The following is a 22,043-nucleotide window of genomic DNA, read 5'->3' on the forward strand; positions in this document are numbered from 1 at the left end:
AAACCAATCGAAAGTGGGCCAAGGAGACAAGCAGGAATTCTCAGGAGAAGACTGCATGGCTAGTGGTTTATGAAGACAGGCTCAACCTTTGCAATAACCACAGAAATTCAGATTCAAACAGGGAGATTTACAAAAGTAGAAAGGTGGATAGTGACACGTGTTGACCCTGTGGAGAGACAGATCCAACGATAATTTTTTTAATAAGCAAAAGTAAGGGATGGTCATTAAAGAAGGGGTGAAAATGTGGACCGTGGAAAGAAGACAGTTGCCTGGGTTCCTACCTCCCACCCGGCAACTTCGCAGCCTGGAGGTGAGTTTCCTTCCGGTCTTGCTTTAGCATTTTGCAGGAAGCACTCGGGCACACAGCCGGCTTCTTTTCCTTTTTTATCCTCACTCGAGGACATTGTTCCACTTTTTGTTCAGGTAGAGAGAGAGAGAAACATCGACGTGAAAGGGACACAAACTGCAACCGAGGTACGCGCCCTTAACAGCAACCGAACCTGGGTCTCTCTGGACCGCAGGCCGACGCTCTAACCGCTGAGCCAAACCGGCCAGGGCAACAGCCGGTTTCTTGTACATCTTTCATTACTCACACGTGGCCCCTGTTTGTCCTTGCTCTCCGTCAGGGGTTGGCTACACGTACCTGCCCCCAAGCTATCATTGGCCTTTTCACTCTGAGTGAACAAAACAACTTTGGGCCTGTTTATTCTGAACATATTTTTTTAACTTTTTTTCTTTGATTTTTATATGGCTAAATCTGTTTCTCATCAGGATACCTCCAGTCATGTCTAAGAAGTCTGGCTTTGCTGGTTAGATTGCTAGTGTGGACACACTTCACTCTAATGTGATAACCCGGTGAGGCCAGGGGTGGCCACCCAGTCCCCTGGCAGGACCGCGCTCTCAGAAGGCAGGAGCTGTGCCCTGGCTCAGTAGATTGTCTCCTGCTCTGATTTCTCAAAAAAAAAAACCTGTCCCCCAATGTGGGCAAAATAGAAAAGGAGACCAGAGTTCACTAGCCTGGGGCCTAGAGCCTAAAGCAGACCTGTCATTGGGTCTCTGCTCCCAAGTGCTTCTTCCAGGAAGCCTCCCTGAATTAGCCCAGTCTTCCTGGCTGGGAGGCCAGCCCTTCTCCCACCCTCCCAGGAGACGACGCCATTGTCCCGGAGGCCATGTTCCACTGCCTTATGTCAGCTTCTGCCTCTCCATGGCCACCAAAGACCTCAGGAGGTGATTCTGAGGGCCACTGACCCTCTTCCTGGCCTCCATGACCCCTGCCTTGCTCACTAACTGCTCCCAGCTGGAGACCACGTGCATCCCCCTTACAGGTGTGGGGCTGTGCAGATCTGGGACTGCTTCATCCATAGGCCAGGTCCCAGAGTGGGGGTTGTGGGCCAGGACCCGAGGTGGAAACAGGCTGGGCAGAAGCGCCATCCAGCCTGAATGCCAGCCTGCTCCCGCTGTTGCCCGAGGCCTGGGCTGTGAGGCCGAGGGGAGCCTGTGAGAGTTGCCACTGAACCTCTGGTGCTGGGGTGGCCTCTGGGCTCCTGGACCCTCACCCAACCACCCCCCACACTGATGGTCCTGGATGCAGGCTTCAGTGCCTTCTCAATGGGGAAGAGGAGGCTTGTGCACAGCTGGATCCAGGGCCCGGGTCACCCCAAAAATGGCACGGCAATGTCCGGGAAGGGGCACAGTCCTGGGGCTGACAGCTCTCTGGCTGACCCCGTCCCAGCTGGCCACACGGGCTGTGCACCCAGTGAGCTGGCCCAGGAGGGGCTGCCCTCTCAGACACTCCTCAGTGCCCTGGCCAGCTTCTCAGACATGCTGACGCACATGAGTGTCTGTCCCAAGTTGCTGGGTGCAGGGAGGGAGGGCTGCCATTTGCCCAGCTGACCCCTGTCCACAAGCCCAGCTCCCAGTGCTGCCCCGCCGCCTGCGGCTGGACCCCTTCCTCACCTGGACCTGCCTCCGGGCAGCGCAGCCAGGACATGGAGCGCCAGTTCCCGGCTAGCACCTGGCCCTTCCTGCTGGCTGTGAACAGTGTCGCCCCGGCCCAGATCCCAGTGGATGTCTGTGACACCTTCCATCAGCTGTAGGAGCAAGGGGTGGGTGACCCTGGCGCTGGGTCTGGGAGGAACTGTGCAATGACCCACCCAAATGCCCAGGCCCAAAAGTGAGGGGCTGCAGAAATTTCCTGACCTGCAAGGCATCTAGGGGTGAGAGCACGTGAGTAGGCCCCCTAAGCCTCTGATCCACCCCCGCCCCCAAGCAGTCTGGAGTCCTGGGACAGTCACTGGGGGCAGCAGGGTGCAGGGCTCAGGGGCAGTCCTGGATGGAATCAGGAGTCAGGGTTAAACCCCAAAGGCCCTGCTCCAGGGCCTAGGTTTGGGGGCTGTCTCCCACCACAGATCTGAACCACATGGGCTGAGAAGGGTCCCCCAAGGACCTGCACGCTCACCCATGTCCATGTGCCTGGTGGCACAAACTCCCCACTGTGGCTAGATGAGCCCCTGGGGAAAAGTGTCTGCACCAACCAGCCATCTGCTGCACTAGAACTTAAGGCTCAGTTGTGTGAGCCAAGGGAGGGGACAGCTAAAGGAGGGGACAGTGAGGGGAGGGGAAACTCGGCGGGAGTAAGTGCGTTGGAGTAGGACAGGTGGCTCACTGACGACTGGGAAGACACCAGGTGCCAGGTTGGGGTACAGCCAACCTGCCCTAGGCCCGTATCTGCCCCAGGTCCCGGTCTTGGATAGGTTCCTGCCAGCCCAGCCAGCTGCCTTCCCCATAGCCTCAGGGAGCTGTACACGGCCAGGTCCCAGACTAGCTGTCCATGGAGCTCCCCTGGTGGTCCTCGGGACTGGCCCCTGGCCTCAGCGTGGCAGGCGTCTTGGGTGGTCTGAGGCCACTTCAGCCAGGACACCTGCAGCAGCTCACTCACCCCCTCCCACCCTGCCCCCAGGCTTGGCCTGTACCCCACCTGGCACTGCTAACCCCAACATGGCTGGCCCTTCTTAAGCCCCCTTGCTGCCTATGATAACCTGATTTAGCTCCAGGACACCTTCAGAAAGTGCATGAACCAGCCTTCGCCAGGGCTGGCCCTAGTGGTCATCGGAAGATGACTGTTTCCCCGGTGTCCCTGCCCCCTGGCCTGCCCCACGTGCACTCACAAACACACTGCCCCGTGCGGTGCCAAGGTCCCCGAGGAGCTCAGGGCTGGAGTGCAGGGGCTGACCCAGGAGCTGTGTGAGGACTGCCCATGTCAGGAGGTGACCCCAGATCACCACAGAAGGAAAACAGGGACCAGAGATGGAGAGAGAGCCAGGACCTCAGCGATTCAGGGCCAGAGCAGGGGGAGGACACCACCCTGGGCACGCAGCGGTCCCTGTGCCCTGCCCACGCCACGGCAGTCGTCTCCCTCCTCTGGAGTTCCCAGAGCCCCCGCGAGAAAGACTTCCTCTTCTGCAGTGACAGGGCCCCCGGCCTACTGCTCCCAGCTGCTGTGATCTCACAAGCTGGGAGCTCCCAAGGCTGGGCTGCTGGGGGTCTAAATGCACAATTTCCAGGGTGACCCCACTGGCAGCAGGCCAGTCATGACCTTCACAGAGCAGTAAAAATACCACACAGAGAAAACCAGCCAGGCTGCCGGTGACTAAGTGGTTCCCATGGGGACCCCCGCCACACCCAGCCACCCATGACTCTGCCACAAAGCACATGCTCCCTCAGAACCCAGAGGCCCCTTGATGACTGAGGGGCTGAGCACAAAGTGTGAGTGCAGAGGCACCTCGGGAACCGCTGGCGCGCCGCGCCCGACGCTGTAACAGGGCAGCCGAGACCATGCTGTTCTAACACGGTGGGCTGGGGGATGCCCCAAAACAGTGACCCTGCTGCCACTTACCCCAGACAGGCGGGTTGAGCAAGTCCCCTGGAGAGAGTCGCCTTGCACAAACCTGCTGATTTGTGACGGGGGCGCAGCCCTGACCAGCCTTGCACCCGCTCTCCCGAGAAAGCAGGCGGCCCATCGACAGAGGGCGGAATTGCTGTGGGACATGGTTAGGCAAAGAAGGAGGCTTCTGCCCACTGGTACTGCGTGGTCCACTGTCCCCACAGTTATGGTCTCTGTTCTCCTGCTTGGGCCTTCAGGGGCCAGGGCAGGGCCAAACTCACATGCCTGGGGACAGGTGTGCCGTGCACCTGTTCTCCCAGAGATCTTCAACATCCCACTGCATGCTGAGGCCCTCTCCATGGCCTGCTCTTTCTGCTGCTTCCTGCAGCCCTGCCTGGGTAGGAGCAGAGGGAGGACCACTGACTCCCAGGGCGAGCCCCCTCATTAGCTGCTAATTGCGCTCTGTGCCAGGCCTCCCAGGGCTGGTGTCGGATCACACCTGTTGACAAGATGTGGCAGCCCCGGTGGGAAGGTGCTGCGTGTTGATTATGTTGCTAATGATGTGCTCATTGCCCTCAGTAATTCCCCAAATAAAACAATGTGTCTGGGATGCAAACCAGGGGGGGGGGGGGCGGCTGCGGGGGTTGGTGGTGGCTCAGACTCGGGGTCAAATCAAATCGTCCTGGAGATCCCCAGTTGGCCACCCACACTAACAAGCTAAACAGAGCTAAACAGCCCCTGGTTTACAGAAAGCATGGGGTGTGTATGAAGAACCACCAGGTTGAGTAGGAGGTCGGCCCTGTCCTCTGTTCCACCCGACTGTGTCCACACAGGCAGCAGCTCATGGGGCCAGCCCCCTCCCCACTCCTCCCATCTGGCAGTTCCTGGGCCCCCAAACTTAATATGGGCAGCTCTCAGCAGCTGATCCTGCCGAGCTGGGGGTAGCAGAAGGAAGACCCTCCCCCATGGTCTCTGGCAGCTCTTCCCCAACCTGTGCCTGACGGGGGCCATCTTGGTGGGGCCTGGGGCCTCACCCCAGATACACGTTCCTCCTCCCACAGCTCAGCCATGCAGAACAGGGAGGAGCAAACCCAACTTCTGTCCAATTTCTTTTGGGCCTTGACCAACAACACAGTAACAGTGGCGAATGCAGTCAATGTTTTGAAATCCCATGTTTAGGAAAAATTTACATTTATTTTGGAAAAGGAAAAATACCTTTTACTTGTTCCACCCTGGATCATTTTACACAGGATAGCTGCCCCGGAAAGACACCTGCTATCCCAGCCCAGGCCCTGCACACAGCCCACGGGACTTGCAGCCTGTAGGCATGGCCTGGGCTGTGTTCCCTCCATCCCACCAGCCCCCTGAGGGCCAGCCCAGCCCGTGGGGGAGGTGGGCTACAACCTGGTGAGATGCATCCCATTATGTAGCTGTCCTCCAGCCCCTGAGGATCCCATAAAAACCTAGACATGTGGCTGTGGTGGGCTGAATGGTGGTCCCTCAAATGATATGTCCAATCAGAACCTATGAATGGGAACTTATTTGGAGATCAACTACAGTCCTCTGCTCTATCAGCTGAGCTATCGAAGGGACATGTTTGGAAAATTAGTTTTTGTAGATGCAATTAAGTTAGAAATCTCTAGATGAGGTCATTCTGAATTAGGGTGGGCCCCAAATCCAATGACAATATCCTATAAGAGATAGGAGAAGCCCTGGCCAGTTTGGTCAGTGTTTAGAGCGTCGACCTGTGGTCCAGAGAGACCCGGATTCGGTTCCCGCTAAGGGCGCGTACCTCGGTTGCAGTTTGTCCCCGGCCCTGGTTGGTCGTGTGGGTGGCAGCCACTCGATGTGTCCCTTTCACATCAATGTTTCTCTCTCCCTCTCTGTTCCACTCTCTCCTTCCCACTCTACCTGTACAAAAAATGAAAAAATGTCCTCGGGTGAGGATAAAAAAAAAAAGAGAGATAGGAGAAGACACACAGGAGCTGTGTGACCATGAAGGCAGAGACAAGACTGATACTGCCCTGAGGCCACCACCACTTGGAAACTCCAGAGGCTAGACACACAGAAGGATCCTTCCCTAGCGCCTCTGGAGGGGGCACACATCTGCCCACACCTTGATTTCAGACTTCTGACCTCCAGAACTGAGAGAATAAATTTCTGTTGTTTTATACACCCTCGCCACCGCCCCAGTTTGTGGTCCTTTGTTACAGCAGCTCCGGGACACTAACACAGGGTCAATCCCTTGGAGGGTGAAACTGACACCAACCGGCAGAAGGGGACAGGCAGCTCTACATGCTTGGTGGAAACCACACTTGCTCCCACCCAGTGGTCAGCTGGTTGGCTTTGGGCAAACCCGTGGGCACATCCAGAGCAGAGGCCGAGCTCTGCACCTGACCGAGCTCAGATAAATGGGTGCTCACAGTTACGGCGTCACAGCAGCCGCACAAGCCAGCCAGCCAGTCGACCTGGCCACAGAAGCCGTGGCCCTCCACACGTCCTCAGCTGGCCCTTGAGTAACCCCCGCGCGTGTGCACACTCTGCTATGGCACATGGGAAGCGCATGGTAAATACTTGCTAATGATGATGATGAAACAATTTGCAAAATATGAGAGCAAGCACACCAGAGGTGAGGCATAATGCTGGCACTGGAGCCTGAGGGTCTCTAGGGATCCAGTCACATAGGCACTCCTGGGATTCAAACCCAAAACCTATGCGTGTGCCCTGACCCGGAATTGAACCCAACACCTTTTTGGTGTACAGGACAACACTCCAACCAACTGAGCCCGCATTCTTTTTTTTTTTTTATCCTCACCCGAGGACATTTTCCCATTTTTTGTTCAGACAGAGTGGGAGGGAAAGAGAGGAAGAGAAAGAGAGAAACATCGACGTGAAAGGGACACATCGAGTGGCTGCCACCCGCACAACCAACCAGGGCCAGGGACAAACTGCAACGGAGGTACGTGCCCTTAGCGGGAACCCAAGGCCAAAGCTCTAACCGCTGAGCCAAACCGGCCAGGGCCCGCATTCTTTAAATAGTTTTACGGAGATATCAGTTCACATTTTATACAATTTTCCCACAAAGACAGACCTATCCTGCATATCTATGTGTCAAACTCCTCCCCTCCAACGCTGGGGGAATTGTCCCCCCTGTCCCCAAGTGGAGAGCATCCTTTGCCCTCTAGCCAAAGCCAAAGCCCCCTCCACTATAAATCCTCTCCATTACACCAGCCTAACTGATCATTATCCTGCCCCCAATCCCAATAGCACTTGTTACAGCCACAGATTTTTTGCAAACCTACTCTGGGGCATTTCGGTGAAACTAAGCTTATCTTGTGTCCCACTAGTTATAATAATCAGTGGGACTGTTCAGATTTCAGGCCTCACATCTCAGACCTTGCTCGGGTATAGCCAAGACGGGGAGACGGGTGTGGCCTGGAAGCCTATCTGGGGCAGCTGCCCAGAAATGTCCTCTCCTGGGAGCCAAAAGGTGAGACTGCAGGGCTTAGAGGTCACACCAGTGGGTGGTCTTGAGTCACTGGACCATGAAGTAAACCCATAGGCAGGTGCAGGAGTCACCAGGTTGTGTCGACATCAGGGCAAGAATCCCAAAATAAGCAGGCGCCCAGGCCGGGCTGGCCCCTGGGAAATTCAAGATTACCACCATTACTTTCTCAGGGCACCTACCAGGCTGGGCCCAGCTGGGGCCCAGGGACAGGCCAGACTTGACCACTGGAGTTTTCTGAAGAACCCTAACAAAAAGTGGTAATTAAATGTGTACTGTACTTGACACGTTTAATAAGTGGTTCAAGAATTGAGTCAGACAGCAGCAATCTTGTTTCGGGTTTTAAAATCTTACAAGGAAATGGAGTTTTCTCAGGCGGGTCTCCAAAATAACAGAAGAGTGTGGGGCCCTGGCCGGTTTTGCTCAGCGGTCAGAGAGTCGACCTGCGGTCCGGAGAGACCCGGGTTCGGTTCCCGCTGGGGGCACGTACCTCGGTTGCAGTTTGTCCCCGGCCCTGGTTGGGTCATGCAGGAGGCAGCCACTCGATGTGTCCCTTTGTCGATGTTTCTCTCTCTCTCTCCCTCTCTCTCCCCCCCACTCTATCTGAACAAAAAATGGAAAAAAAATGTCCTCGGGTGAGAAGAGAGTGTGGAGGCCGTCCGAGGAGCTCAGTGGGCCCCCTCCCAGAACCCAAGGCTCTGCACTGAGCCCAGGTTGTGAGGGGCCGCTCCCTATCGCCGTCACGTTCATTTTCAGTAACCGGCGCCCTTGTGTCAGGAGTAATATGTGAGGGCAGGCACAGCTGAAGCAAGGCTTGGCCGAATAAGCAAGGCGGGAATCTCGGGGCCGCACACCTGGCCGGCAGGTGAGCACCGGGTGAGTGAAGATATCATTCGTGTCCAGGCGGCCCCTCAGCCGGTGCGGGGTAGGCAGGGAAGGCGCAGGGTGGGAAGTTGGTTCCTCCGTGGGACTGGGTCCGCCAGCAGGGGGCGCATGTCCTCCAGGCACCCTACCATGAGCCAGACGCGCATGCGCCGCGCGGGGCGCTTTCCGGCAGCGCGGCGGAACCACCCCGTCACTTCGCGCCGTTTGGCGACCCCTGCGTGCAGTGCCTGGCGGTAGTGTGGCCGCCATGGCGTCGCCCTTCAGCGGGGCGCTACAGCTGACGGACCTGGATGACTTCATCGGGCCGTCTCAGGTGGGTCGACCCCGGTGAGCCACGGCCGTGCGCAGGGAGATAGTAGCCTCCTGCCGTTTCAGTTTCTCCCCCTGAGAAACGGGATCGGGACCCAGGAACCCGGGCCCGCGCCTCCGGGGCCTCCGGCATTCTGGCCAGCTTCCTACCGACTGGGAAACCGAAGCCAGGGAGCGGGTATCCCACCGGGTTTCTAGTCCTAGGCCAAGTCCGCGAATTTGGGATCCCGAGCTTGCCGACCCGCACAGCCCAATGAGACAAGTAGGAGCCAGTTATCATGTTGCCCTCAGGGCGACTGGGTTAGGGGAATGCGGTGTCCCCACCGCATTCAAGATGGGTATACGGTACGGAAGCTGGAGGGTGCCAGGCAGTTGCCGCCAGTCACCCAGCTGGGGAGTGGCGGGCTCAGGATTGGGGTTGGGAAGACCCCGCCAAGCTTCTCTGAGCCACAGTTTCTTCTGTGTAAACAGGTGAAACATCCCACCCCAGTTGCCAGAGCAGGGTAGCTGGTCCGCAGGAATCTCGCACGTGACTGCCCAGTAAATGTCAGGGTGTGTGGTCACTGGCGTTGCCCTCCTGGAGGACAGAGCTTGCCTCCAAAGAAGACAGGCACTACACTTCAAAGAGGATGTCTCCCCTATCTGATGTACCCACCTCTCAATTGCCACCAGCTGTGCACGCCCAGGGCTGGGAGGGCCATATAGTCCCAGGAGGAGGGGAAGGGCAGGGATGGGCTCAGACAGGCCTCCTGCCCAGTCTTTCTGGGACTGGTCATGTTAAGGAAGGCCATGGCCAATGAGGTTCTCCCAGTGATAATGAGGCAGACAGGAAGGTGAGTAGAGAAATGAACATTTTTCTAGGACACTAGGCAGGGACGTGACGTCTAGGCAAAGCATTCCTGCCAACTCCTAGGCTTCCTCTCAGTAGCCAGTATAACACTGGCCACTGGCTCTCTGGAGACACTGAGAAGAAATAAAGGTCAAAGTTGGTGGTGTCTGCTGGCAGGTTAGTGTACAAGCCCACTTAGCAACAGCCTTCATTGACTGCGACCTGCAGAGTGACCCTCAGTGCCAACAGGTGTTAGAACATGTGCCCAGCGCGTGAGCAGCCCACCCCTCTTCTTCAGGAGCCTCTGCTCACTCAGGCCTGGTTTGGGGTCTCTTCTTGGTATAGGACTGCATCAAGCCCATGAAGGTAGATAAGAGGCTGGGAAGTGGCGTGGCCAAGATCCACATTGAAGATGACGGGAGTTACTTCCAAGTCAATCAGGTATGTTCTAGTTCAGGTGATCTGAAACTCATTTCACCATTCCATCCAGTCACGAGTACAGTGGCCATGCGACCTTTCACATCTGCCAGTCCTTTGTCATGGTTCAAATTCGCTGTCTGTCAGGGAGACTAAAAGATCAGGGACGAGAGTAGCCAGGGACAGCTGAACATGGAGTTTGATTTGCTCTGCAGAAGGGGCTCTTTATGCAGAGGTGGTAGTTCTCGTCTTCCCCTCTGTCCGTCTCTGTCTCTGAGTTCTAATTGAATAAGATTTTCCAATTCAGACCCCTCATTCTTAGTGAATAACCTACTCCCTATATAATTAGCAATGACATATTTCTTATCTAATTGTGTTAAAATTCACCCCTCCTATCTGCCATTTGGACTCTCAAGACCATAGTGCCCAACCAATGTGGCTCAGCTGAGCATCATCCCATCCCAGAAGGTTGCAGTTTGGATTCCCATCAAGGCACATGCCTGGGTTGTGTGCACGATCCCCAGTAGGGGGTGTGCAAGAGGCAGCTGATCAATGTTTTGCTCTCATCGATGTTTCTATCTCTCTCTCCCCCTCCCCCTCCCTTCCTCTCTCTGAAATCAATAAAAACATATATTTTTTTAAAAGAACATTTTGTGCCCTGGCCAGTTTGGCTCAGCAGTTAGAGCATCGGCCTGCGGACCGGAGAGTCCCGAGTTCAGTTCCCACTAAGGGCACATACATAAGTTGCAGTTTGTCCCCGCCCTGGTTGGGGTCATGTGGGTGGCAACCACTCGATGTGTCTCTCTCACGTCGATGTGTGTCTCTCTCTCTTCCCCCCTTTCTCCCTCCCTCTCTATCTGAAGATAAATGCAAAAATGTCCTCGGGTGAGGATAAAAAAAAAGAACATCTGTGCCATCCCATGGACTGTAGGCACCAAGTGCACCCAGCCCAGGAACCCCTTCTGAGCAGGGGGAGGAGCCCTAGAGTGACTCCTGGTGGGGATGGACAGTGGATCAAGCCTTTACAGGGGGGAAGCTGGCTATCCACTTGGTACAGGAGGGTGAACCAGCAGCATATCAGGGCTCCCACCCAAGCTGTCGCAGCACGGGGGATTTGGTCCATTTTAGGAAATAGACACCTCAGGAGGGGTCCCATGAATTGAAGGAACCCAATTGAGGTGTGGGTACCAGTGTGCCTTACTGTCCAGAGCAACAGTGCTTGACTTGGAGGGAAGCTGGGACACTCATCAGCCTCTTGCTTGGTACAGCACTGCATTCCAGGCCCTTAGGCGGATCTGACTCTAAAATACATGTTTAGCTCAAATTATGGCTTTGTGCAAAGTGCAGGCCTAGTGAGCTTAGCTGGGAGTTCCAGTCTCCTCAGCCCTCTGATCATATTCTCAGACTCTTTAGTTCACCTGGCCTTGGTTCAGACCTGCTTTTGCAGAAGGAGTAAAGGGGCACAGCTGGGGTCATCTGCATCTAAGAAAAGTCACTGAGTTTCCACTTGGAGGCTCTACTCGAACACCAGGTTCTGTGTCTGCTTGGCCGAGTCTGACTTGCTGTCCACTGTGTCTCTCCTTGACTCCGAGTGCTGGCGCTGGGCGGGTACAGCCCACAGACACAGACCACGATTTCCTCCCTCTGCCCTCTGTCCTTCCTTTCTCCTCTCCCTTGCCTTTCTCTTCCCCTTTCAGAGCCTGGCCTTTGGCATTTTCCTGTCCTCACGATCCCATGAGTGCAGCCTGGGGACCAGCAATCCCTCCGGGACCTCTGTGGAGAGTGGCAAGCCTCCAGCTGAGTTTGTACCCAAGTCAGAATTTGATGGTGCTATTTAAATCTAGAATGTGTATAAGTACTCCTGTAATAAATTACCTTAAAAATTTTAGTGGCACATAAAGCCAGCCAAGTACCATGCTGGTTGTCAGTGTTGTGAGCAAAAGAATCAAGTTTCCTGTAGGCCCCATTATCGTCAGAGCTGTCTCCTCATGTGAAGGGGCCCTTTGCTTATCAGGTTGTTGTGCTTCCAGGATGGAGGGACGCGGAAGCTAGAGAAGGCCAAAATCTCACTGGATGACTGCCTGGCGTGCAGTGGCTGTGTCACCTCAGCAGAGACCGTGCTCATCACTCAGCAGAGCCATGAGGAGCTGCGGAAGATCCTAGATGCTAATAAGGTAAATGGTGGGCAGTCTCTGAGACTCCGCAGTAACCCAGCATCAGTCCCAGCATCCTTCACTCAGTGCTGTCGAGGGCAGCTCCTCTCCTGGTGCTGTTTGTCCCGTGTCTCCAGCGACCCCTGAATTTTTTTTCATTTTTGTTTTCTTTATTGATTTTTAGAGAGAGAGGAAGAGAGAGGGAGAGAGAGAAACATCAGTGAGAGAGAACATCAATCGGTCACATCCTGCATGCCCCCTACTGGGGATCAGGCCCACAACCTGAGCATGTGCCCCGACTGGGAACCAAACCAGTGAGCTCTTGGTGCATGGGTCGACGCTCAACCACTGAGCCACACTGGCTGGGCATGACCCCTGCATTTTAATCTAATTAGTGGGGGTCTCAGAGAATTACTTGTCAGTGTTTTTTTTTCCTTTATTCATTTTTATCTTTTTGTTGTGTTTTTACTTTCATTTTTTATTAATTAATTCATTTTTGTTACAGATGGTTCTCCTTTTTCCCCCATTGACACCCTCTTCCCGATCCATCCCCCCCAGCATTGTCTGTGTCCGTTGGTTACACATACATGCATATAAGTTCTGTGGTTTATCTCATCCACCCATCTACCTCCCTCCTTTATTGATTTTAAAGAGAAAGGAAGGGAGCCCTGGCCTGTTTGGCTCAGCGGTTAGAGTGTTGGCCTGCGAACCAGAGTCCCGGGTTCGGTTCCTGCTAAGGGCATGTACCTCGGTTGCAGTTGTCCCCTGCCCCATTGGGGTCGTATGGGTGGCAGCTACTTGATGTGTCTCTCTCGCATCGATGTTTCTCTCTCTCTCTTCCTCCTTCTCTCCCTCCCACTCTATCTGAGGATAAATGCAAAAATGTCCTCGGATAAGGATAAAACAAAAAAGGAGGGGAAAGGGAGGGAGAGATATAAACATCAATAAGAGAGAATATCGCCCTGGCCAGTTTGGCTCAGCGGTTGGAGCGTCGGCCTGCGGTCCGGAGGGACCCGGGTTCAGTTCCCGCTAAGGGCACGTACCTCGGTTGCAGTTTGTCCCCGGCCCTGGTTGGTTGTGCGGGTGGCGACCACTTGATGTGTCCCTTTCGCTTCGATGTTTCTCTCTCTCTCTCTCCCTCACGCTCTATCTGAACAAAAAATGGAAAAATGTCCTCGGGTGAGGATGATTAAAAATAAATAAATAAATAAGAGAGAATATCGATTGGCCGCCTCCTGCATGCCCCCCACTAGGGATCGGGCCCACAACCTGGGCATATATGCCCTGACCAGGAATTGAACCTGTGATATCTTGGTGCATGGATCGATGCTCAACCACTGAGCCACACTGTCCAGGCTACTTGTCACTATTTTGACTGAAGTGTTGGGACCTAAACTTTGGTTCTGTGTACATAAGAATGACATGCCCTGATGGAGCTAGGGCTGCTCTTCCAGCTCTGGCCCACTGGAAGTCTGTATAAAATTCACAAAGTGAGTAGTGTATCCTTTGCTTTGCAGACAGCAGCGCCTGGTCAGCAGAGGCTGGTTGTCATTTCAGTCTCACCCCAGTCCAGTGCATCGCTGGCTGCAAGATTTCAGTTGACTCCAACAGACACTGCCAAGAAGTTAACTGCATTCTTTAAAAAACTAGGTAGGCGAGGAACCTTGAGTGAGCGCTACAGTTTGGAACATGGAGGCATGGGGTGGGGGGTTGCTTTTCACGTCTCCAAATCACTGAACTTAAACATGTCAGAAACTCTGTTGTGAGCTTGACTCAAAGTTTTTGCTTGATGTTTGGAAGCAGTGCCATTTGAGAGAAAACCATGTGGGTCCTGACTTTGCACTCTCCTAGGTCTGAAATTCACCCACTCTTTGTATTGTTTCTGAATTATTATCAAGACACATTCCCAGGTCTGTGCTGGGTCTGGCTCAGACCGAATGGCTGACCTCTTTGTATGCCGGGAGCTGGGAGGATGTGGGGTGAGCCCAGTGCAGACCGATGTCCTAGGCAGATGCTAAGTGCAGATGAAGGAAGCCAGTTGTCACACGCAAGCTTCCCGGACAGCAGCACAGGCTGTCCACAGCACTAGTGTGTCCTGTGGCACTAGAACTGTGTGCTTCCTCCAGCCGCTGTGGAAGGCACACCCCCTGCTCCTGGCAGCATGGTCAGCAGCAGCTCACGCTGTGGCCATCCTTCATGGGGCTCGGGGTGCTCGCCTTCCAGGAGTGCACTATGTGTTTGATACCGCCTTCTCGAGGAACTTCAGTCTCCTGGAGAGCCAGCGAGAGTTTGTGCGGCGATTCCGAGAACAGGCCAACTCCAAGCAGGCCTTGCCCGTGCTGACTTCTGTCTGCCCAGGTATGCTCCCGCTGTGACACGTGGGGAGTGGGAATGCTGGAGGGGCAGACAAGAGGGTTCTGTCAGCCCAGAACAGCCTCTTTGGCAGAAAGAGCTGCTCTAAGAGTCACGTGTAGTTACTTCAGTTCCCCAAGACAGTAATCACATGGATGCTAGAAATCGAGTGGGGATGTTCCTTAATGGGATGGGATTCCTTATACAAGTTTGTCCACCCCCAGAATGTCATGTCATAGCCAACAGTGAGAGGTGACTTATGAGCCACCCGTTTGTTCCATGTTGGCCTCAGGCTGGATCTGCTATGCCGAGAAGACCCACGGGAATGCCATCATCCCCTATATCAGCACCGCCAGGTCCCCACAGCAGGTCATGGGCTCCCTGGTCAAGGACTTCTTTGCCCAGCAGCAGGTAACAGGGACATTCCAGCTGTGAATGATTCTGTGTCATTTTCTTGAAAGATGAACCAAGACCTGCAGTGTCGAAGTATCCATTCACAGACTCGTGGTCACTCCCTGGCTATTTCAGGCCATGCCTTTGATGTCACCCTGTTTCACCCTAACAGAACCCTTTACTGCTGGGGTCAGGCAGTGACTCCACGTTTCCGTGTCTCTCTGTGCAGCATGTGACCCCCGACAAGATCTACCATGTGACAGTGATGCCCTGCTATGACAAAAAGCTGGAAGCATCCAGACCTGACTTTTTTAGCCAGGAACATCAGACGCGAGACGTGGATTGTGTCATCACAACAGGTGTGGGTCCTGCCACTGTGAGCCCCTGCACTTCTGGGTGTGGTTCCCAAGCCCGGAGCACAGACTGCCATTGCCCGGATCCTGCCCACAGGCTCTGGCTGGAGGTGCCATCCCCAGAGAGCCTAGCATGAGGCAGGGGCCCTTCCTCAGCCTGGTCAATGTTTGCAGCTGTCTTGTCTCAGGGACCCGAAGCAGATGGTCTCCCAGCACCACCAGTGTTAGCTCTAAAATAGTCTGAACGAGGAGATGGGTGGAGAGTTTTATCAGCCCTTCTGGCTCACATTGGTATCCCCCTTTTTTTTTCTTTATTGATTTGAGAGAGAGAGGAAGGGAGAGGGAGAGAGAGAGAGAGAAACATCGATGAAAGATCGATTGGCTGCCTCCTGCATGCCCCTCACTGGGGATTTGGCCCACAACCTGGGCATGTGCCGTGACCAGGAATTGAACCGGTGACCTCTTGGTGCATGGGTCGATGCTCAACCACTGAGGCACACTGGCCAGGCATTGGTATCCCCTTTCTGAATTGAACAGCCTCACTGAGTCTCCAAATGCTTAAAAAAACAGAAAAATAAATGCTGGAGAACTTGAACAGTCATGGGAAGGTCTCCATGCATAAACATGTGCCCAGATGTGACAGGCACACTGCTGGGGGAGCACCTGGGAACAGGTGTTCTGAGCCCCACCAAGTCACTGTGAGGGTGGGTGCAGTCCCAGGGCAAAGCTCCCGAGGGTCTTCAGAAGTGGACTCCTCTTCACCTCTGTGGCCAGGTTTGTCCTCCATCCACAAGCCAGGGGTGGACATCCAGGCCTCAACTGACAAATGACAGGTTGCTCGGGATGCAGATGATGTGGGTGTTCTTTGACTTTGCTTTTACTGAAATCCCAACTGATAAGCATCTGTGCTGTTGTTTCACTGTAGGAGAAGTTTTCAAGTTGCTGGAAGAAGAAGGGGTTTCACTGTCAGAACTGGAGCCAGCCCCCTTGGACAGTGTGTAAGTCACTACCTGCCACAGTAGGAGAGATGAATATACATCTGGGGTTGGGCACTCTCGACATTGGGGGTTGCAGGTGTCCTGGCAGGCAGCAGAAGCACATGGTGATGGGCAGTGTCCCCCCTCCCTACCTCTTCCCGCCTCAGCTTCCTTCTGGTTGGTTCTATGCCTGCCCTGAGGTCTGTGTTGTTGTTCACAGAGGTGGTCATCATCAGAAATGACTCCAATTGATACATATCTGAGCTTAACAGATACAGATGACACAATGGAGGGGGACAGTTCTCTCCCACCCCCTGACACACCAACAAAGCCCCCAAGGGTCTGTGCTGCCACCTGAGGCCTTACCCTCCTCCCCAGGTACAGCAGCGTGTCTGCTCAGGAGCCCACCAGCCATCGAGGTGGGGGTTCAGGGGGCTACCTGGAGCATGTGTTCCGGCATGCAGCCCAAGAGCTCTTTGGAATCCATGTGGATGAGGTCACCTACAGACCCCTGAGGTTAGTGGGAAGGGCTGCAGTTGGGGCAGCCTCCGCCCTGGGTCCCCTTGCTGAGGTGGGCTTGGTGGGAAACTGAGCTGGGTTTGGTGCAGATCCCTGGGCCACTGGACAGGAGCTGGTCCTCCTGTCTGGCTCCCTTGAGTGGGCCAGAGCTCTCTGGGCCTTGGTCTTCCTGTTCTAGAGGTCAGTGTCTCCTGCCCACACCACAGCAGTCCAGAGCCCCGAGAGCTAGTGGTGGCAGGGTGGTATGCCTGGCACTGGATGTCCCATTGGAACATCCCATCCCACAGAAGGAGGGTGGGCTTTGTGTGTGACCTCACCGCGCCACACAGCCATGCTTGGTAAGCAGGGTTCCCATTCTACAGACCAGGAAGCCGAAGCTGGGGGTGGGATCACCTGCTGACTCGTGGAATTAAGCTTTCTGCCCTCCCTCTCCCTCACTGTCCTCCACCAGGAGCTGGTGAGGTTGACAACTTCATCTTTGTGGGTGGAGATGAGCATGGTGGTCTCTGCCCCCAGGAACAAGGATTTCCAGGAGGTGACACTGGAGAGTGAGGGCCGTGTCCTGCTGCACTTTGCTGCAGCCTATGGCTTCCGCAACATCCAGAACCTGGTGCAGAAGCTCAAGCGAGGGCGCTGCCCGTACCATTATGTGGAGGTCATGGCCTGCCCCGCAGGTATTCACAGGAGGCCCACTGCACACATGGTGTTGGGGCCTTTTCTGGGACCAGTGCTGTGGGATGGGCCCTGACCCCTGGCATGCAAACCTCCTCCCCATGACCATGCCCTCACCCAGCCTGTTCTGCCACAGGTTGCTTGAATGGTGGAGGCCAGCTCAAGGCCCCCGAGATGCCTGGCAAGGAGCTTCTCCAGCATGTTGAGAGGCTGTACAGCATGGTCAAGACGGAGGCGCCAGAGAGTGTGCCTGGGGTCCGGGAGCTGTATGGGCAGTGGCTGCATGGTGAGGGCTCGGAGCGGGCCGGCGGCCTCTTGCACACCAGCTATCACGCAGTGGAGAAGGCCAGCTCTGGCCTCAGCATCAGGTGGTAAGAGGGCTCTCCACAGCCAGTGCCAGGCACTCAGGACCCCAGGGCTTGCCCCCAAATCCTGGGTAAGCTGCGAGGATGTACTGGAACCCACGTGGAAATGGAACTCAGGACCCACAGCCAGTAAAGGTGACTTCCAGCCTGCACTCACCTGGACTCCCCAGTGCGGCCAGTTCCCATAGGGCACTGGAACCTCTCCACAGGCCCGTGTCCATGGGCGGTGCCCTTGCTCTTCCTGGTTGTGGTGACTCGTGTGTGAGGGTTTCAGCCTGTCCCATGAGGAGTTTAAGGAAAAGCAAAAATGGGGTTCCTCTCCCCCATTTCTGGAGTTACTCCTGAAGCTGGGGTAAGGATGGGCTAGACTTGCCAGGCTGGTCAAGCCTACAGCCCAGCATGGGGAACCCTATTGCACTTGGCAACAAAGGACACTGGCAGGAAAGGGGCACCCAGCCCATGCCAGCCCATGCAGGGGAAGCAGTGCCCACTCCACCTGGCAGTTCCAGCTGGAACCAAGTGTTTGTTTTGATGAAGCAGCGGTCTTCAGGGTCTGAGAGCCTGTGTTCTCCACCACTGGGTGGGGGGAGGGAGGGAGAGAACACACTGGGCTCTGCCTGTCAGGCCCATCCCTCTGAGCTCCACCTGTAATAAAGGGACTTCCCTCTGAAAACAGCTTCTAAGGCCTTCATTGCAAAAAGGCCTTTCAAGTTCAAAAGCTTTGTGCACCCTGCTAGACTGTGTCCCAAACTTTCAGGTTCAAGTGCGCCCCGGAGAGGGGCCCGCACGTCCACTACCAGGAAGTACCAGAGTGCCCACTCTCTGAGGCTGGGCAGCCAGTTGGGTGGGGCTGGGACATGCAGCCTGACTCCATAGCAGGTCTGTGTGGGACTCACTCGGGTCAAGGTGTGCCCAGGAGCCCCACTGCAGCACCAGGAGGGCCTCGGACTGAGGCTGCAGTGGCTCAGCCACCCGCCCGTCAAAACTCCCGCACCTCCCGGGCCTCGCCAGGACCTTTCCCGACAGCTTGCACACAGGGTCCTCTGCAGGAACGGGCACCATGGGGGCTTGACGGGGAACTGCTGGGCAGGTGCTGGCAGAAGATGCTTAATGAGCAGCTTCTCCCTAGTGCCAGTTAGCCCAATAACAGCCAATCCCTGGACACCCCCTCCATGTCCAAATGATTGCCAGGGAGGCCCCACGAACAGTGGGCTGGCCGAGTCAGCGTGCTCTGAAGTGCAGCCCCTGGGGAGAGCACAGGACCTCCGGAGACATAATGGCTCAGGCCTTGCCATATGCTCCTAGCCTGCCCCACAGGGAGGCCCAGGACACAGGCCCCACACCACCTTCAGGAAGGGGGTATAGAGGAGTTCCTGCCCCAGAGTGACTGGCATTGTGGGCATGTCATCCCCATGCCTCTTCTGGAATAACCACTGGCCCTTGTCATGGCCTGAGAGCCCCAGGCAATTTGGCTCTGCTCAGCCCCTGTCTGGGGCCCAGAGAAGAGGAGCTGCCCTACCCAGTCTGGCCCCAGCCTGGACCTTTCGAGGGCAGCCACTCGTGGGCCAGTCCTACAGGCTGCCCCATTCTTTGTCCAAGGCCACCAATCCCTCCCCTCACCAATGGGAGCCTCAGCCAGCCAGCTAAGCCAGATCTGGTCACCTTGGGCCACTCATGGCTGGCTGCCCCTGGATTCCAGTCCTCCCCCCACCCTCCAGCCCTCACATGCTCACATGGACATTGCAGAGCTCCATAAACTCGAGGTTGCCCCGTGTGGCTCGTGTCCACAGAACACCTGGAGAAAGGAGGCACTTGTACATAAAACTGCCACGGGCATATAGGGGGAGGCACTCACTCTGACTGGCCTAGCCAGGACCCTCCCCAGGCCCCAGCACCCTCCTATGCACCCCCTCACCACCCACACTTACCCTGTCCTGGCTGGCAAGCATTAATTCCACACCCCTGGAACAAGGTAGGTGCACAGCCTATGGATTGTGCAGGGAGGCTGTACTCTGGGGGGGGGGGGGGGGGCGGGCAGGTCATTCACTATCTCAGGGGGCAGGGTGCCCAGGGTCTCTACCAGACTCTGGTACATCTGCTGAGCCATACTCTCTAGGTGCCAACTGCAGCCAGCCACAGACAGCAAGTTCCCTTGAGAGGAAAGTGGGACAGAGAAGGTGCAGATGGTGGGAGCAGGGCAACTACTGGAGTACATGGCAGATGGATTGGAACACTCGTCTTCTCGCAGGAAGTAGTTCATGTGGCTGGAGGTCAGCTAGGCCTCTAGATAGCACATGTGGATGGCCCCAAATTGCCGCAGAGGAGCAGCTGGGTGAAGTGGGCAGCACAGACACACACCAGAAGCTCCTTGCCATGTATCAGTCTGTGGGTCAGCGTGCAGATGTGCTCCTTGTCACCCAGTACCTCCAGCTGGGGCCACAGATAAGTCAGCCCGGCATGTGGTCCCTGTAGATGGGTGGGAGCCAGATCACAGGGGCGCAGCCAATGCCCCCCTGAGCCTCAGCTGGCCCCAACTGCACTCACCAGTGGTGGTGAGTGGTCAGTACTGTGTCAGTGATAACCTCTCCTTGCCCATGATCTCCAGCAGCTGAAAGGGACTGGAGTTAAGGAGTTGCAAATGCTCCAGGAGTACCCCCCTCCAGGTCTGGCATGCACAGCACCCTAGGAAGGCCATTAGAGGTCAGGGGGTGGGGGAGATCCAGCAATTATTGAGCTCCCAGAGTGTATGGAACAGGCACCAGAAGAAGGGAAAAGAGGCAGAGGTGGTCCTAACCCTAGGGGAGACCCAAGATACAATTAAGGAACCCTAAATGCCGAACCACCAGAGATTAGGGAGCAGAGGAAGGATCTGCTCCAACCAGGGTGGTCAGGAGACTGAAGGGGGATTGGCAGATATTTGAGCCCACCCAGCCGGTGTGGCTTAGTGGTTGAGCATCCACCCATGCACTAGGAGGTCACTGGCTCCGTTCCTGGTCAGGGCACATGCCCAGGTTGTGGGCTCAATCCCCAGTGGGGGCATGCAGGAGGCGGCCAGTTGATGTTCTCTCTCATCGATGTTTCTATCTCTCTCTCCCTCTCCCTTCCTCTCTCTCTAAAAGCAATAAAGAAAAGAAAAGATACTTGAGCCCATATCCCACTTTCACCCCCTGCCTCTTGGGCACATCCATGGCCACAGCCTTCCACATGTGCTCCTCGATGACTAGATCATGTATGTAGTTGTCCTCAAGCACAGGGATGACCTTGACCTCCTGGGTTTCAGCTTCGCCACCCTGTGCCTCCTCTGAAACAGGTCCCCAGCCTTCCGCCTTCAGAGCTTCTTCCTCAGTGTGGGGCTTCGCTCTCTGGACCCGAGGCAGAGCTGTGCGCGGGAGGGGTCAGCTACACACACACACTGGGGGCCAGAAAAGAAGACCCTCTCCCTGCTCCAGGGACTACCCGGAGGACCTAAGTGGAATCCCTCGCTCCAGGATCCAGCTGACCGCCCGCGGGGACACCAGCCCCTTGCTAAGGCTCCGCCCCCTTGCGCCACGCCCCTCCTCTAGTTTTCTTGGCCACTCCCGGCTCCGCCCCCAGCCGAAGCCGCGGCCCTCGTAGGCCTCGCCTTCTTCGACAGGCCCCGCCCCATCGAGACCTGCCTGCATTCCCGGCTCCCTGCCGCCGCCTCGGACCCGGTGTCCGAGAGCCCCTTCCCTGGCCGCCTTCTTACCCGCACAGGCGGCGTCAGCCGGCTGTGCGGATGGCTTGAAGGGCTCCTGACAGAGGCAGTTTTCGGGCGCCGCTCACGGGACCTGGGCGGAGCGCGGCCATTGGCGGCCCCCACCCCGCCCGACCCGGAACCTGCGCGCGGCGGGGACCCAAACCCCGCACTGGGAGCACGCGACGCTGGACAGAGCCTTCCTGATTCCGCCCCCTCCCCCAGCCCGCCCTCGGCCCTTGACTGGGACATCTGCACCTCCATCCCTCAGGCTGGGGACTGCGGTGGTCTGTCCAGTTCGTTCGTCTGCCGTCTGTCGGTCCCGGCGCTCAGCCACCTCCCGGAGGCACACAGAAGCCTCCTAATGAGTGTGCGAACCCATATGGTAGGGCAGGGCACCCTGCGTGAGGGTAGCTAACAGTAACAGCAGCGGCAGCTCCTTTTCGTGTGCGCTGCCCCACACCTGCCCAGACTGGGCTTTTCAAACACCCCTGGTTCCATCCGCGCCCCGGATACATGCTAGGTGCTGGTCTGCATTTCCCAGCTGCGGCAACTGAAGCCAGGAAAAAATGGGTCGCAATATATGGAAGGAGCTGAGAGTTCCCCCCACCTCCCCAAACACTGAACTGCCTTGTCTGCCCTCTTGTGGGGGATGGGGGAGCGGGGAGGCGGGAGACTCTAGGGACCAACAGAGGCCTTGGCAACACAAGCCACCG

At 56.1% G+C, this 22,043-nt stretch overlaps 2 protein-coding genes across 2 annotated transcripts; one reads left to right on the top strand and one right to left on the bottom strand.

Moving 5' to 3' along the window:
* The first annotated feature begins 8,504 nt into the window (after nucleotides 1-8,504).
* CIAO3 (cytosolic iron-sulfur assembly component 3) lies at nucleotides 8,505-18,287 on the top strand. The gene is made up of 11 exons (XM_036280632.1): nucleotides 8,505-8,586; nucleotides 9,757-9,852; nucleotides 11,859-12,002; nucleotides 13,499-13,631; nucleotides 14,205-14,339; nucleotides 14,626-14,744; nucleotides 14,956-15,085; nucleotides 16,005-16,077; nucleotides 16,435-16,572; nucleotides 17,092-17,249; nucleotides 17,384-18,287. The coding sequence occupies exons 1-11, from the start codon at nucleotides 8,521-8,523 to the stop codon at nucleotides 17,620-17,622; spliced, it is 1,431 nt and encodes a 476-aa protein (XP_036136525.1). The 5' UTR covers nucleotides 8,505-8,520; the 3' UTR covers nucleotides 17,623-18,287.
* Nucleotides 18,288-19,333: 1,046 nt separating this feature from the next.
* Nucleotides 19,334-21,274, bottom strand: HAGHL (hydroxyacylglutathione hydrolase like). The gene is given in 9 exon segments (XM_036279762.1): nucleotides 19,334-19,389; nucleotides 19,392-19,407; nucleotides 19,660-19,763; nucleotides 19,818-19,927; nucleotides 19,975-20,089; nucleotides 20,155-20,184; nucleotides 20,187-20,220; nucleotides 20,777-20,974; nucleotides 21,158-21,274. Coding segments are annotated over 9 exon segments (780 nt in total).
* Nucleotides 21,275-22,043: the final 769 nt, after the last annotated feature.

Source organism: Molossus molossus, unplaced genomic scaffold, assembly GCF_014108415.1.
Source record: "Molossus molossus isolate mMolMol1 unplaced genomic scaffold, mMolMol1.p scaffold_m16_p_3, whole genome shotgun sequence".
In the NCBI taxonomy this organism is placed as follows: Eukaryota; Metazoa; Chordata; class Mammalia; order Chiroptera; family Molossidae; genus Molossus; species Molossus molossus.